The 16560-nt window shown below is 32.9% G+C and overlaps 1 protein-coding gene and 1 long non-coding RNA gene across 2 annotated transcripts; both read right to left on the bottom strand.

Moving 5' to 3' along the window:
* Positions 1-4441: 4441 nt before the first annotated feature.
* Positions 4442-8350, bottom strand: LOC104219609 (uncharacterized). The gene is made up of 7 exons (XM_070156605.1): positions 8267-8350; positions 7136-7290; positions 6754-6865; positions 6549-6668; positions 6138-6324; positions 5743-5858; positions 4442-4681 (listed from the first exon to the last, which is right to left on the bottom strand). Exons 2-5 carry the CDS (start codon positions 7215-7217, stop codon positions 6255-6257), a joined length of 384 nt encoding a protein of 127 aa, XP_070012706.1. The 5' UTR covers positions 7218-7290; positions 8267-8350; the 3' UTR covers positions 4442-4681; positions 5743-5858; positions 6138-6254.
* A 2790-nt stretch (positions 8351-11140) lies between these two features.
* Positions 11141-13471, bottom strand: LOC104219610 (uncharacterized). The gene is made up of 3 exons (XR_011402499.1): positions 13374-13471; positions 13012-13246; positions 11141-11500 (listed from the first exon to the last, which is right to left on the bottom strand). It is a non-coding gene; the product is annotated as an uncharacterized lncRNA (long non-coding RNA).
* Between the last annotated feature and the right edge of the window lie 3089 nt (positions 13472-16560).

Below are 16560 nucleotides of genomic sequence, written 5' to 3'. Positions count from 1 at the left end.
TTGGATTAAACATCAATGCCAGAAAGACTAAATATGCGTCAAAAAGATTAGTTTCTCCCCTGCGGCACCAACAAAGTTACAAAACCTACTTAATCTTTCATTGATGAACCTTAAATCTTAGAAGAAATTGTAATACCAACGCTCTCACTTAGAGTTGTCAATTTTTAACTAACAAAAATAATAGACATACTCGACAAACTAAAACTAATATGATCCATCTAAATTTCTTAATAGACTGGTCACTTAGATCCCTAAAGCATATAGTAGCACTTTATATTTGTGATTATGCGCATCAATTCTGCACTTTATATTTGTGATTATGCGCGTCAATTCTTTCACTCACTTCTACATTAATTTTATAAGTCAACGGTGTTTGTCCAGATTTTCTTACATATTGATTTTCCCATCTCATGAAGGAAAGGACAACAACAACAACAACCCAGTATAATCCCACTTATTAGGGTCTGGGGAGGGTAGTGTGTACGCAGACCTTACCCCTACCCTGGGGTAGAGAGGCTGTTTCCAAATAGAAACTCGGCATCCTTCCCTCCAAGAACTTCCCACCTTGCTCTTGGGTAGACTCGAACTCACAACCTCTTGGTTGGAAGTGGAGGTTGTTTACCATCAGAACAACCCCTCTTGTCAAGGAAAGGACAACATATTTATCATAATTAGATTATCCTTCTTGTAGAAGGAAATTATAAACCTTCCATATTTGGCTAGTCCCTTTTCTCGTAGAAAAAAGGTTTGGAGTTCTATAAAATAAAGATTTGTCCTTCTCATTTATTAGCATCCACAATGTAGCCATATGGGCTTTGAGAGTCGTGTTTAGGGGAGAACTTTACGGGACAGGTGTTAGTGTCTCACTTGTGTTTGCCTCTTCGTGAGGTTGTTCTCTCGATATTTTGTACTCTCTTTTATTATAGTGGATTGCTCATGTCCGTTGTAGATGTAGGTCAGTTGACCGAACCACGTTATATGTTTGTGTCTCTTTTCGTATAGTTCTCTTTTGTTATCTGATTTATGGTCGCTCAAGGTTTGCTTGCTAGCTTCTGCACTACACTTGATTTTTCGGTCCTAACAAATAAGGGAAGAATGTAAACTCAAATGGGTTAGCAATAGTCGGATTCAAACACATAATAATTGATAAAATTCGGATTGTTGATATTTGATCACTGACCTATTCCAATAGGATAATTTGAATCTCTTTTTTTCATACTAAGTGAGGTTCATGACACCTTCATTAATTGCATGATAAATGACTGTTTTATAATCCTTAAATTCTTAAATCATACAGGAAATTGTTAGTTATTTTCAGTAATTCAAAATTTAAATTTGAAAAGGTGTCATCCATTCTCAAGGGATGCATCTAATCTTGGAAATGCGTGGTAGTTAATTTTTTCAACTCCTTATAAATATTATTCACTCTGTCCCAATTTATATGGCGGAGCTCAGATTTCGAGGGTTAAATTTCCTATGTGACCGTGAATTCGGACATAAAATTTTAAGTTTCTAAACAAAATTTATATATTGGAAACTACATAAAAGTACTATAAATCATAATAATTAACAATTCAAAATATCTACTAATAACATATATAAAAATTACAATTGAGGAAAACTCGACTCTCGAAATTCGAACTCCACCCTATAAATTAAATTGGGGCGGAACGAGTAACATTTTGTGTACTTTGAAAAACCAGTCCAGCACTCTAGAAATTCCTACACTTCAAAAATTGCAACACTTGGAGAAATTCCTGCTCTGGAATATTCTAGTACTTTGAGAAATTCTGCACTGAAAAATTCCAGCACTTGAAGAAATTCCAGAAGTGAAAAATTCCAATATCTGAAAAATTCCAGCACTTGCAAATATGCATTCTTTGGCTAATCTTTTATCCTCTTCTAGAATCCATCTTCTTTGTTCACTCTAATTTCTACACAAAAAAAAAGTTGAGAGTTAAGAGTTACCTAATACCAATTGATGAATATGAAGATTAGTAATAGAAATTAGCAATAAGATAAAGCAAACCAGTATTTAAATGAAATTCAATCTTCGAGCTCGGATACCCTCAAGCTGATTGGTATAAGAACAGTTAAAAATATAAGCAAGCTGATGAACAAGAGAGTATAAGCTAAAGAGAAAGTGTTGTATTGTTTTGATATGAGTTAATCCAAGTATCTTACAAATGATTGGAACTCATCTTTATATAGTAGAGGAATCCTAATTATAGTATAACTCTAATTACATAAGGAAATCCCATGATTAGCTAATTAATTGTCCTTGATTTGATCCGTTCCAAGATTTTCTCCATGATCTTCGATCAGCCACGGATATCTCGTCTTTCTGTTATTATGCTACCTTCGATGTTGCTCGATTTCTGTCTCATTCGGTCTCAATCACTACCGGTCTCGCCCTTGACAGGTACCTCGAATCTTCGAACTTGATATCTTGTTCTCGTACCTCGGTCTAATCTATTACGGGATCGATCTTTGATCCTTCACACCTGTCTCAATAAATCAGTAAAATCGGATGGATCAGATTTTAACCATATACATGTATATTGGTAAATTATATTTGGAACATCGAAAAATTGTATAGAAGTAAAAATTCGTACCTACTTTAAATAAGTGTGCAGCCTATTGAGGTGGTAAAGAGGGTTCAAAATATATGGAAGGTGTTGCGTTTGAATCCCAGTTGTGGCGCATGTACATTTATTATTCTTACCTTTGTTTTTTTCCTATTTCACCTTTTTCTCCTTAAAATCAATAAAAATTATTCTACAGACTTGCCTACTTAAAAAACTAACCTATCTACAAAGTGAATTTTGGGTTTTTTCTTCAAATTTTGATAAAACATGAAAGTATATTTGTTTAAATTATTTAAGAACAAAAAAAGTGATCAAACCCTACTTGTCCTACCCGACACTACTTATATGAATAAGCATTATTTTTTACTGGATTCACTTGTATAAAATCCTAAATCTGTCACTGATAATTGAAAGTAGGACGTCATTCGTCTATTGCACCAAGGTAACATCGGATATCTATTCTGAAGAGAGAGTCTCCCATAACGGGATTCCGATCCATTTTTCACTTCTTAAACTCTCTTATTTTTCAGTTAATTGTTGCATTTTATGTATCGTTTATTATTCTTCTATAGTACCATCTTTACTACTCCCTCCGATTCAATTTATGTGAACCCATTTGATTGGGCACGGAGTTTAAGAAAAGAGAGAAGACTTTGGATCTTGTGGTGTAAAATGAGGCACATATATTTTGTGTGGCTATGAATCATTGTGTAAAGGTAATTTGTTTCCAAATAAGGAAAGGGGTCATTCTTTTTATCACGGACTAAAAAGGAAATAGGTTCACATAAATTGAAACGGAGGGGATATTTTATTTTCCAACAGGAATAAAGTGACGGTAAAGTGTGCGTTATTTAAATATTCTTGTAATGCAATCTATCTCCATTTGGTGAGCCAAAAAAAAAAATCTATCTCGGTTTTACGTATCTAATTTTTTTATTACTATATAGTTAATTAGTTTTTTTAGAGGAGTAGATACTCATAAACTTTTGGATTTTTTTTTTTAACATAAAAGGAAGCTTATATTGCTTAAACAAAAGTATTACACAGTTTCAATATAGTCCCGAAGGACATTACTACTGTCTATAGCAGCGAGACTATTACAACCATTGCTAGGTAAATACTTGGTACCAAAACATAATCCTTGCTTGTTTTTTTCTAATTCAGTTTTAACAAAAAGTGGTGGACGAGCAAGGTACACACATCTTGAGGGCTTGAAGTGGCTAATAGCTTCCTTTGCTAGTTGATGTGCTACGCCATTTCCTTCTATGAAATTATGCTTGATCTTTGGTATTTTCAATTGGAACATTAATGACCTGCAATTGAGCAACGTATAGTTAGTTCTAGAAAAAGAGTGATTAATGTGCAATATCTTAATTCGGGTCAATTGGTTTTGTGGCTCTTTACAAATTTATTTTTAATTTTAGGACCCTAACTTTCTTTTACACATGAGATCTGTCTTTTACGCATAAAAAATTTAAAAGATCATTTTCTTAATTTTAAAATTATAAAGGGGCATGCACATTTTTCTATCCATCATCCTAATTTTCTTTTATTTCAGTCCATCTTCCCCAAAACAATTTTACCCTACATTTCTGGTAAGAACTGTTGAGGTAATTCACTCGAACAATGACTTTTTAAATACTTACGAGGAAAATATAACGTTATATTTACGGTAAAACCCCGCAGTTTTAGCTTAAATTTTGTATTTTGAGTTAAAAGCTTTGTTTAGTATACTAGGTTAGGCGGGCCCATGTCACTACAGGCCCAATATTGTAAAAGTTGAAACTATTATTTTTATTTACTTTTGTTTTTATTTAAAATTGCAGTCAATATAAATTACTGTACGTATGGAATTAGGAAGACAACACTGCATGCTAATTGCAGGGTGCCAATTTACATACATTTCAGATTCTTTAATCCACAACGACATCACAGTATCAGATGCTTAAGGTGCCAAAGTATTTACATCATATATGGATAGTTATGCACATATGGGAAAGGTATTCACATATTGGCTGACGATAATGCTTGTTTTATGTGGTGTTTAATCTTCTTTCTGGCCTTCTTCTTAGCATGTCATGAAAAAAAAACACCTGTAAACAAAGCAGTAATATCTGCTTTAGTGAGTAGCCAAGGTAGAAGAAAAGAGGTAATTGCATAAAGATGAAATATTTTTATGAATCTCAGCAGATTTAATTTTGAAAAGAGAAGACTTAGTATTTGAGAGGACAATGCATAACGGAGTATGATTTGTTTATCTTTGCATATGGATTCAGTGCTGCTTGAATTTTCTTATCGAGGAAAACTGATGCTTTTGTTTGTTGTTTTGAATAGTAAGATATTAGGCTGAGCTATTTTCAGAACTAATCATCCTTAAGACATAGGATTACACAGGCAACCAGAAGAAGCTCTAGTAAAATCTGACTGATATAAAAGAGTGAAAAAAGAGATCCATAGAGGACAAAAGATGCTCCAATCATGGGCAAAAAAGAGAGGTTATGTGCAAGTTTCATAAGCCAGAGACAGTCGGAAAGACCCACGTTATTGATATTTGTTCAATCTTACCTATTTGTTAAAATTAAAACTTAACTTGCATGCCATCTATTGGTCTTTAAGTACTGGTTTTGCAAACCATTAGTTGGTCTCATTAAGTCTAAAGACTAAAGCCTTCAATCACACAATGATTCTAGAATCATAGATCTAGTGGATCCATGTAAGTATAAAGAAGCTCTCTTGCATGAAATAACAAAGACCAAGAAGAAAAGATTTTGCTCACTCTTAGAGCTAAGAAGTGCTCACAATCTTGGAGATTTTAAATGGGGGTATGAAACAAAAAAGAAAGAAAAGAAGAAAACCAATAAGAGAAACCTCAATGCTATCGTGAAAATACATCAGGAAGAGCCTTTTAGAGAAAATCTAACGACTTTTTACATGTTGGTTTATTAGGCTGTCATTTTATTGAGATATAACAAAGGAAAAATAAGGTCCATAATATAACTACGTATCATTGTCATTGCAACCCCTAGTTGCAACAGCTATTTTCAAATAAAATTGTGGTTCGACTTCGATACTCGATAAATTTAGCGTAATTAATGCATTGAAGCTTAGAAGTTAAAAGTAATGCAGATTTTGACTTTTAACCGGCCAAACTAACCTAATAACTGTATCAGTATCCAGAAAGCAGCGACAAAGACAGATCTAACTGCATTCAGAAAAAGCAGCAAAAAGTGGCTTCCATCGCATCCCAAAAGAGTAGCAAAAGGTCTTTAACTGGCGAAAAAACCAACAAATAATAGTGAGTATTTGTTTTTTACACAATATATCAAAAATGTTAATTTTTTTTTATAAAAGATAATCTCGGCATATCATGCGCAAATTTTAAACACCAACTGAGTATTGCATATTTTCCTCATGAAATATTTACTGACAGATTTTGAGAGAAATGTAGACAATTTGTACCCAAAATGGAGAAACTTTGGACGAAAACCAAGTGAAGGCCGAGAAGCAGCTAATAGAAATGAATGATGACGTAGAAAGAAGTTTAAATACCTTTCAGAATTTTTTCGGGGGAGAAATTTTTGTTTCCACCCCATGCTTGTGGTACAAAGTATTGCCTTTGCTTTTGTGTGGCGGTCCTCTTGTTCCTCTATACCGATGTGTATAATTTCATGCTTGCTTCTCTCCGCAGCGTCCATCGTGGTGGATGCCATCTGTGGGTTGATCACATTGTCTTTGTCTGTAAAAGACAAAACAAATAACTTTTCTGCGCTGCATCCTGATTTTTTATAAATATCTTGTTCATTTGAATGTTGAATATCTTGCCAGTCAGTTGTTTTGGACGTTCACAAGGGACAAAATTTGCTTCTAGAAGAATGAGATTGATTATTCATGTATCAAAAGAGAGTCATCTAGCAGTAGGTACTTGTTTGTGATTTTTTAAAGTTTAACAGCAATACGTACCTTGACATAACAGATATCATAAATCTTTTCCGTTGTAATAACACTTTTGCTGCAGACTCGTCTGAAATCACTGTTGTCGCAGAACCGTTGTTGTCTATCGCAGTGACTTCAAATTGGCATCTTTTACAAAATAAAGTAATGCTAAGTTAGATGGGTAAAAAATAGATAATATTAAACTTTGTGCAGAATCTTGTAGCATTTATACCCGGATACTATAAGCTGGGTGGATCGACGATAGTTAGTGTGGTAAAATGATCTCCATGAAGTAATTCTTGTAAAGAGCTCTTGCAGTCTGAACCAGCTATGAAACAGAACAGCTGGTTCTCATTTGGTAGTGTGAGTTCAGCTTTTATGTGAAATATATAACCTTATAAAATTTAGGAACGCAGATTTGCATTTTTTCTAATTACAAAAGCAATTAAAAATTCAAAAGAATACATGTAAATTTTTATCGTTCATGATTTGTATTTGTTGTTAATCCTGTCGCGTAATGATAGAAAGTATAAGTATATTACTTTGATAGTAGCAATTTCATATATGTATTTATAATTGCACACCATCAAGAAGTGATAGTCTAATTGTCTAACCTATTTCAGGTAGAAGCAATGAGTCTCTCATGACAGGACGACTCAACTTGCTTAAGACATTAGTCACCTCCGAGTAATGCATTAGCAGAGTTGGTAACAACTGAGCTGGCAGCAAGATGTTGTCTGCTCGATTCAGCTTTGTTTGCTCGTACTCGCTATGAAGGCCTTTTTTATTAGCTTGCATCATATATAATTCACACATGAAATTAAAGAATACAGATAAAAAAATATAATATTTACACATAGTCATCAAAGTCAGAAAATATTAATTAAGGAGTAGAAGAGTAGTACTTATCAAGCCCTGAAATGCTTCATAAACGCAAGGATAGACAAATTCACAGTGGAATGCAGAAAATGCAGTAATAATGAAAATAAAACACAATAAAACAACAAAGTATTAAGAAAGATGAAAATTTACACCAATTTGAGTGCTTGTGGCAGTTACGCATGCGACGACTAAATAACTAACAACTTGATCATTGTTATCTCAACCTTGTTGAAAAAGATGAAGCATTTGTTTCTTTAGCATTTGGAATACAAAACCCTTCATTTTTCTTCTTCTGAAATTCAAATCTTTAGCGAAAAGTCTGAAGCAAATAAAATTACTATCATAATATGTTTCTTTACAGTTAATTACTCGAATAACATTTTTCAATTTAGCACACAACAGCTATAAAATTCAAAGAATCAAGAAAACACAAAAACCAGCAAAACCAGAAAGTATGAAAGAACCCAAAAGATTACGAAACAGGAAAAAAGGATTAGGATAAAACAGAACAAAATTTGGGGAAAAAATCTGGAAAGCAATAGTGGAAGCGAATTGAAGAAGATGAAGTGAACAACTCCAAACTTTATTAAGAACTATGAAGCTATACCCAATTTTTTTCTTTTTATTAGGCTTAACACCTATATCAGTGTCACAATCGGGCTGAGATAGAAAAGCATTTAGGGCTTGGAAAAGGGGAAATCAGCAACAAACAATTGTTGCATGTGGCTGAAGCTTATCGAAAATGGAAAATACCAAAGGCAAAGAGAGATTCTACTAAACAGGAAATTTGAGGTTGAAGATGAAGGGTTTCTACGGCCATTGAATAGCGAACTAAGAAAAAAGAACTCAAAAGAGGAACATACATACAACTTGAGCAAATACACCCTTGAGAGTAAGAACGCCAAATAGGAAGGAGGCCAGTAGAAACTAAAAGATCACTCTTTGAAACTTACTGAGAAACAAAGGTCAAGACTCAAGAGTATCTCATTCTCAGCCAACACCTGCAGTGATCCACAATTTGCACGTAGGATTTGTGTAAATAATCCAATGCCACGTATACAAATTAGATATAAGTAATAATGTTTAAAGTCTAAAATGCCCTTATCCTTTTATACCATGAAACAGCCGGGTCGAAACCTGAGCTTTTCTAATATATATATAAAGGGATTTTTACCTATCTATACCATATATCAAACTTTATTACCCTCAATGTTTAAGGTTTGTGTTTATTACATTTAAGCATACCAAATTACCATTTCTATACCATAATTCAAATTAGGGATATAATTAAGGGTTCATTTATATTAGGCATAATTAAAGGACTATCTTCCCACTTTCTCTTTCCTTTCATCTCAACTGTTCACAACACACACAACTCACGATACTCCTATGCTTCCTCTCGTTGATCATCCCCAACTGCCCACCACTGTCAAAGAATATCATATTTTCAGATTCACAAGAAAATTTTAAATTCTTTGATCCAACCGCTTGAATTCCCACTGAAAATAATAATGGCAGAGAGTTCGAAATTCTTTGACCTATTTTTTTTTGGGCAGTGGTTGAAGGTTACTGGTTAACACAGTCGATTGAAATTCGAAGAAGAAGAAGAAAACGAAGACATATTTCCAGAATTTGTAGATATTTTGTAGTCAAATTGTAGTCAAATTAGAAAAATTGTAGATAAATTGTAGACTGTTTTTTGCAGAAGATTTTGTAGAAGCTTTAGTCGTTTTGGATTTGTGAAAACAGAAAATAATGCATCTACAATCAGAATACAAATAATCTACAATTTATCTACAAGATATCTACAAAATAGATACATTGAATTTTAATATCCAAATTCTCATTTCAATTGTAGCATAATTGGCATTTTCGACATAATTGTAGAAGATTTGTAGAAGTTTTAGTCTTCCCAATCTACAATTCATCTACAATTATCTACAATTTATCTACAATATATCTACAATATATCTACAATTCTTCTTCTTCTTCTTCTTCTTCTTCTTCTTCTTCTTCTTCTTCTTCTTCTTCTTCGAGTTTCAATCTAAAATTCAGTCAAAACCAAGTCTAATCTTCACCAAAACCCCTCAAAATTGAGATATAAACTCCTAAACATATTCCGAATTATTTACAACAACACCCAATCCAAACAAATAATGATTTTTGAAAACCCAAATTTGAATTCAAAGCTTTCAAGCTTTTTAATGGCTATCAATGGTGGAAAATATATGGAAGAACAGATGAAGATGAAGATGAAGATGAAGAACATAAATCTTCTTTTCGTTTGATTACTAGAGCTTCAGTAGCTTGCGTTTTTTGAGAATTGTAGTTGAGTGAGAGAAGATAGATCTCTTTCCGTTGAGGAAGGAGAGAATTACACAACAATTCTAATTTGATGTTGACAGAATCACACGCAGATCTGGTGCCTTCATTTTAGCTCATTTTTTATGGCAAAATCTACCTATTTTTGGATTGGTATATAATTTGTAGTAAAAGTGTGGACTACACGGGTAAATAACAAATTATGAACATTTTTTGTAATAAAGTTTGATATATGGTATAGATAGGTAAAAATCCTATATAGAAACCAGATAGGTATGCCCGTGCAAAGCCCAGGCCCAACATAAAAGTCAATACAATATTCTAAGTTGGCCTCAAACTATAAAACTAAAGAGCAGAAATTTAAGCAATTAGTTTTCTTGCTTTGAGTAAAGATAAATTGATGGACGATATTGAAGACGGCATTAATTTGGGATAAAATGTAAATTTATTTGGCGTACTGATTAAATGAGAAACAAAGGATAGAGAATAGCACACCAGCAAGAATTCATACTGACAAAACTAAAAATCTGTAGCCCGGTGGATTAGCAAGATGACTAAGGTCCAGTTGTTTTAGTGCTACATATACTTGATAATAATACCATTCACGCCATCTTGATATAACTTGTTCTATTTATGCAAAGGAAAAAAAATGTGAAAAGTCATACTATTCACTTTCCGCAAGATTTGCAAACAAAATCACTTAGCTAATAAAAATATCACATTATGTCTCTTATATCACTCTAAACTCACTTGATTAAATTTTCTACCCACATGCAACCCAGTTTTTTTCTTAAAACAACTCAATCGAGCCACCAATTTTTGAAGTGAACTATCAAACACAACCTACAAATAAAGCACCAATAGCATACTCAGTAGATGAAAAGCAATTTATCATGACTAACCTTTGAAAGGAATCGACCAGACCAAAATGACAAATAGACAAAAGGAAAGGACATATATTGGTCATGATTATAAAAATAAGTGCGAATAAAACTAATAAATATGTATATAGCACTGAATAAGACAAATAGAAGAATGATCTTCACATTTATCAACATGTACCATTTACCAAAATTAACTTAGAAACATAATCAGGCACTCGGAAGGTCCATGATTTCCAAAAAAATCTAAAATTCCTCCTTCCCGTGGCCTTACAAACAAATCTTCAAAATTCTCCCTGAAAAGCTTATTAGTTTCTCATTTGAAGTATAACTTACAGATTAAGGCAAAAACTTCAATAGACAAACCAAGCACTGTCAAAAGTATTTTTATATATAATATAACATAAAACAAAAAAAATAAAATTAATAAGTTAGTCAAAAATTCTTCTTAATGTTCAACACTCTCCGTGAGCCCTCACTTGGCTCGATCAGGAAGTTTTTAATTTCTATCAACTTATTTTTCTTTATGGCTTTTGTTCTTGCTCAGAAGATCATGAGCAATCTTTACCCAAGGTACAAATCTAGGCGTTCAAATCTTTCTTGAATAGTCACGCCTCACTTCTATCACATACTTTATAAACTACTCCGGTTGTTAACTATCACAATATTGTAGGGAGAGAATTTACATTTATTATTTTAAAAAAAGCTCCACCAACATGATTACTCTTTCAACTTGATCACACCCTATCAATTGATCCACAAAATGTTAGTCCTTTCATCTTTGTGCATGAGCAATTAAAATACAGAAAGTAATGATATTAATTTTAGAATAAAAATCTTGAATATATTGACTGACCTGAGGTTTTTTAGGCACACATTTTCATCATTGCACACCTAAAAATTAAGAATGCATCAGAAACAAAAATCAGCAAGTAGAGAATTGAATGATCTTTTGTAAGAGATGGTGAAATATGGTTCTTTTATATAAATCAAAATTGACTTTTCTTATTAGTTGCATCAGAATCATATTCATCCATGTCCATAGGATGCACCAGAATTGTGACTTTCTCCATGCTTTTGCCACATGAACTTTCAGATACATTCCTTACAGTTGTCACCGTTGTAATTGTAAACTGTCCACTTTGCCAAATTCTATGCCCTTTACAGTATTTTTCCTAAAAATTTTTGGAAATATATTTCAATTGAATGAAAAAATGACAGAAAAATGTCCTAGTTGATATCTTATTTAAAAACATATATCCAAGTTGATAAGTCTTATGTTTTGAGCGCATACGTTTGACATATTATTTGAATCTAAGATCCTTATTCAATATATTGAGAACATATATTCTTCCCCACTTATCATTCTCCTCTTTAACTGTCCATAACTACTTTATATATTTTTATTGGTAAGTTATCCCTCTTTTTTGTGATTCGAACTCCGAATTAGAATTACATTACGTGCCAAAGAAAATAACCGAAAAGTAAAGTATGTAAATACTTTTTCTTTCAATTACATCTGAAATAAATTAAACAAATTTTATTATAAAATAGTTGCTCGAAATTAAGAGGTTAATTCAGATTTGCTTGAGGCAACATGTTCTTTTCTAGTAAGTTAGTAGTAAAGAATTTTAAGCAAATGCAATATGAATGCTGACACGACATAATAGAATACTTCTTTAAAGGCATTCCTGATGTGGCTCATGTTGTGACCGGGCAACTATATCTAGTTTAAAAAAATCATATCGTGATTGTTTTATAAGCTCACAACCTTCTACATAGTCTCTTCATGTTGCCTTAATCGACAAGAGTTAATGTATGTTAGTACATTAAAGGTGCAAACTGAAAATACCCTTTCTTATTAATTATTTTCGATTAAACTATAAAATAATTAAAAAACTAATTATCAATTTATCACCTATATGATCTTAAAATCACATACTCCACATCGATCAACGAATTAAGCACATTATATATGCAACTCCTCAAAATATTTTAATAATTGAAATAACAAAATAAAGGAAGTAAAAATAAAAAAGTTGTCATTTCGGATCAATGGATCAACTTCAAACCTCATTCAAGAGGAGGTTAGGAAGAAGAATTAAAAGAGAAGTAACAAAAAAGATAAAATTTGATCTGGGAAAGAACACAATTATAAGAGAATATGTGAGAAATTATGTGCAGTCGGGCAATGTAAACAAAAATCTAAAAGGGGGTTGTATATTAAAATTTTCAATCAGCGATCATCAAAATCGTCACCAATTTTACACCTCAAAAATAAAAGTTTCAAAAGAGCTACACCTCAATATTAGTAGAGAATCGACCTTCTTATTGATATAATAAATAAAGAAAAGAAATAAAAATACATAGGCATTTAAAAAAAAAAACAATTGAAGGGGTTATACCTTAATATTTTAATTCAGCAGTTTGAAAACTCCAAAAGTGCTCCATCTCGCAAGAACGAAGCTGAGCGTTTTCTTTAATCGGCACAAGTACTTAGAAAGCAGTAGCACACAATTTTATCATTATCGTGAAACACAGTTGCATTCGAAGTCTGATTCCTTCTTAATTCGTTAAACCACCAATGTCAAGAGCACAATCCATCATCGATTTCACCACCTTTAGTCAAACTTCGATCTTCTATTTTATTTACATAACAAGAAAAGTTAGTCCAAAATGCTTGAACAAGTCATCAGTCTGAGCATAAAGAGTGGAAAGAACTGAAAAGAAATAAAATTACAAGTAAACATAAAAAATTGGCAGATACTTCATCAATTCACCTCTGCCTTCAACTATGGGTAAGAAGATGTTAACCAATAAGATACCGCAGTGAAATAATTAGAAAACAAATAGAAGAAAAAATGAAAGACGATTGGACAAAGTAAAGGTTAGAGGAAGTTGGAGGACTTTGCTGTGGAGGACTCTATATGAAGAATATCAGAAAGGTTACGTGTTATGAGCAATAAAAATTCAATTTGGGTCAGCTGAAATTACAAATATACCCTTGGTCGATCATCTTTTCTTTTCTATATAATAGAAAAAATATCAATATTCAATCCATAATCTAATAAACCAAAAAAATTGTGATCCAAATGGAATCCATAAAGTAAAATTCTGCCTTCATATCATTCCAGATTTTGAGCAAATATAAGAGTATTAAAATATGATGAAGCGTTCATAAATTTGAAAAGGTGGTCTTTTTAAGAACATATTCTAATGTGCCTATAAGAATATGCTTGTCAATTTTATGAATTTATTATCGTTGGGAAATGTCTTTTGAATTGTTTACTAGAGAACAGAAATAATTTTTTTTTTTTTGATTTTTCATCCGGTATCTACTATTTAATTGGAGCCTGACTAAATCCATATTCGCGTCGGGAATGAAAGTCCTACGCTGAGGGGTAAAGCATTCCCTAACAAAAATAACTTCATACTTAGAACTCAAACCCGAAAACTTTAGTTAAGGATGAAAGAATACTGCATCACTAACTGTTAGTGAAATAAGTTGGTTTTATGCGTATGGGCAAAGCTATAAGTTTTAAGAAAGAAAACTTTGAGGAGCTAACACGTGACGTCTTGTAATGTTTAAATGGCTAAAATCATGTGGCGGACAGAGAATATGTAACTGTCATCTAAAGCAAAATTTGAACCCTTATGCCACTGCATTAAATCTTCTCTCTCTTTTTTCCGAGAGGATTCAATAAATCATAAAGAAAATATCTTTTTTTTATTTGTACAATATAATTTCGGCGAAGAAAATGCTCGCATTGAACTTTATATATTTCTAAATTTTTAGTTTCATTAGCCAAGTTTGATTCAAAATCTCCATTTCTTCAAAATTTTCCTCTTGATGGAACTTACTGTCTTCAGCAAAGTCTTCTGCATTGGCCTTCATTCTGGTGATTGGTGCCCTGAGATTTTCAAAGTCCTTTCGGCGGTTTGCAGTTTATTCCACTAATTGCCTCAACAGTAAAAATACTAGAGGGGGAGGTGAATTGTTTATTTTTAAACTTAATAGCTAGCAGTTGACTAGTTTTACGATTAGTCGACTAGATATAAGAACTTGATACTAGTAAAGACAGAATTTAAGATGCAAAATTTAAATGCAGGAATTAAAGACACCAGAATTTTTACACTAGTTCGGGTTCAATGTGAATCTTAGTCCAGTCCCCTTGGGTTGCAAGGGAGTTCTTTTTCAGTGAGTGAGTTTCTTCAAGAGTACAGAGAATGGTGTGATCTACACTGATTACTTAGTTCCTATTTCACCCGTTTCTTTTGATACAATGTCTCACAGTGTTGTTCTTTCTTTCTTCTCTAACTTGTTACACGGCAGATCTAGTAGAGCTACAATATTTGTTTGTAGTAGAATAAAGAGAAGGTATTTGGTTCGATCAAAGTATATGGTTCTAGGGACAAATGCAAGTTTAAATACTTTGAGAGAGGCTTGGTTTCTGGAGAGATTTGCCAACCCAAGAGATTTGATCCTTGGAGGAAAATTGATTCTTTCCAAGAATAAGGTCATACGACAACAGCTATAATTACGAGATTCTTGATTAATATTCCATATATGCTTCCCAAGATCTTGTACCTTCCGGATTTGGATACGCTCGACTTGTTTGATTCCTTAAGTTTAGGCTTGATTGATTCCGTCTTGGCTTTGATTGATTTCTCTAATCCGGAATTGCTTTTCTTGATTCATTCCATCTCGTAGTTGTCTATTGATTTCGTGATCTTTGCTAATCTTGGATTGTTTTCCTTAAGTTCCCTGATTGATTGCTTCCATCTCGTAGTTGCTCCTTGATTCCTTGATCTTCTCTTATTGACTCCTTTAATCTTTAAATTTATGCCCACGAGTTCCTACACATATATATTATTTGCATCATTAAAATCAGATCTAACAATCTCCCCCTTTTTGATGATGACAAAATAATATATATGTATAAACAACAATTGACTTCCCTGTGTTTTACTCCCCCTCAATGCTCTTTATATGTGATGAACCTTTCTTCAAAAGGGCTTTCCAACTTGTGATTGATTCAGAATCCCTTTTAATAGGTCTAATTGATTGTTACTGATTTTCCTTAAGTTAAAATCTTTCCCCCTTTCTGACTTGGTTCATTCATGCAAAAATTTTGACTCATGATTGTTTGGCTGTCAATTGATTTCCTTTCCTTAATTTTGCATAATCGTGTACCGTCAAGGCCTTGTCCTTAAATAAACCTCTATGTATTTACCCCTCTTGTACTGCTTTGAAATGTGTTTGATTAATCTCTTTCCTTAATTAGCTTTGCCCGTTTGAAATCAGAATCCCTTAATTAAAGTGAAACCTTGTGTAATTGATTTTTAAAATATTCTCTTACCTATTTTTCTTACTTTCTACACTATAAATACATGCCTTTCTTTAACACAGCACACACGATTGAACACTCTTCGAACTACACAATCATAATTCTCTTCTGAACTTATAGTATTCTTGCTTCTTGTTTGCACTTTGGCTTTTACAAGGCTATTGCTTCTCTTTACTTGTCTCTTCGAAACTGGTATGTCCTAACTTAATTTTCAGCATCACCCCAATGTATTTATTTACAAGTCCTAGTACCCATGTCTACTTTCATTTGTCTGTAAAGTTTAACATTTCACTTAAAATTGCCTATATGCTACTGTCTGCTTCTGTTCTTTGTGAATAATTGCTCCCTATCCCATTACCCCCCATGTGTTTGTGAGTGGGGACTTGGGGAATTGCAACAAGAATTGTTGTTCATGACCTAAGTTTTTGACCCCCTAACTTCTAAGTAGGTTGGAATGTGTGCCAGTATGTCTCATTGCTGGGTATGCCCCTTTGCCTGCTCTTTCATTACATCCCTCTTCTAGTATGAATCCCCATACCCCACTCCCCTATATGTGTCGAGTTAAGGTATAGCCTGGCAGCATCCAAATTGTTGTCCAGGGCTGAA

Source organism: Nicotiana sylvestris, chromosome 9 (genome assembly GCF_000393655.2).
Source record: "Nicotiana sylvestris chromosome 9, ASM39365v2, whole genome shotgun sequence".
Taxonomy (NCBI): domain Eukaryota; kingdom Viridiplantae; phylum Streptophyta; class Magnoliopsida; order Solanales; family Solanaceae; genus Nicotiana; species Nicotiana sylvestris.
Note: the sequence above shows the minus strand (reverse complement) of the source record. Positions and strands in the feature narration are given on the sequence as shown.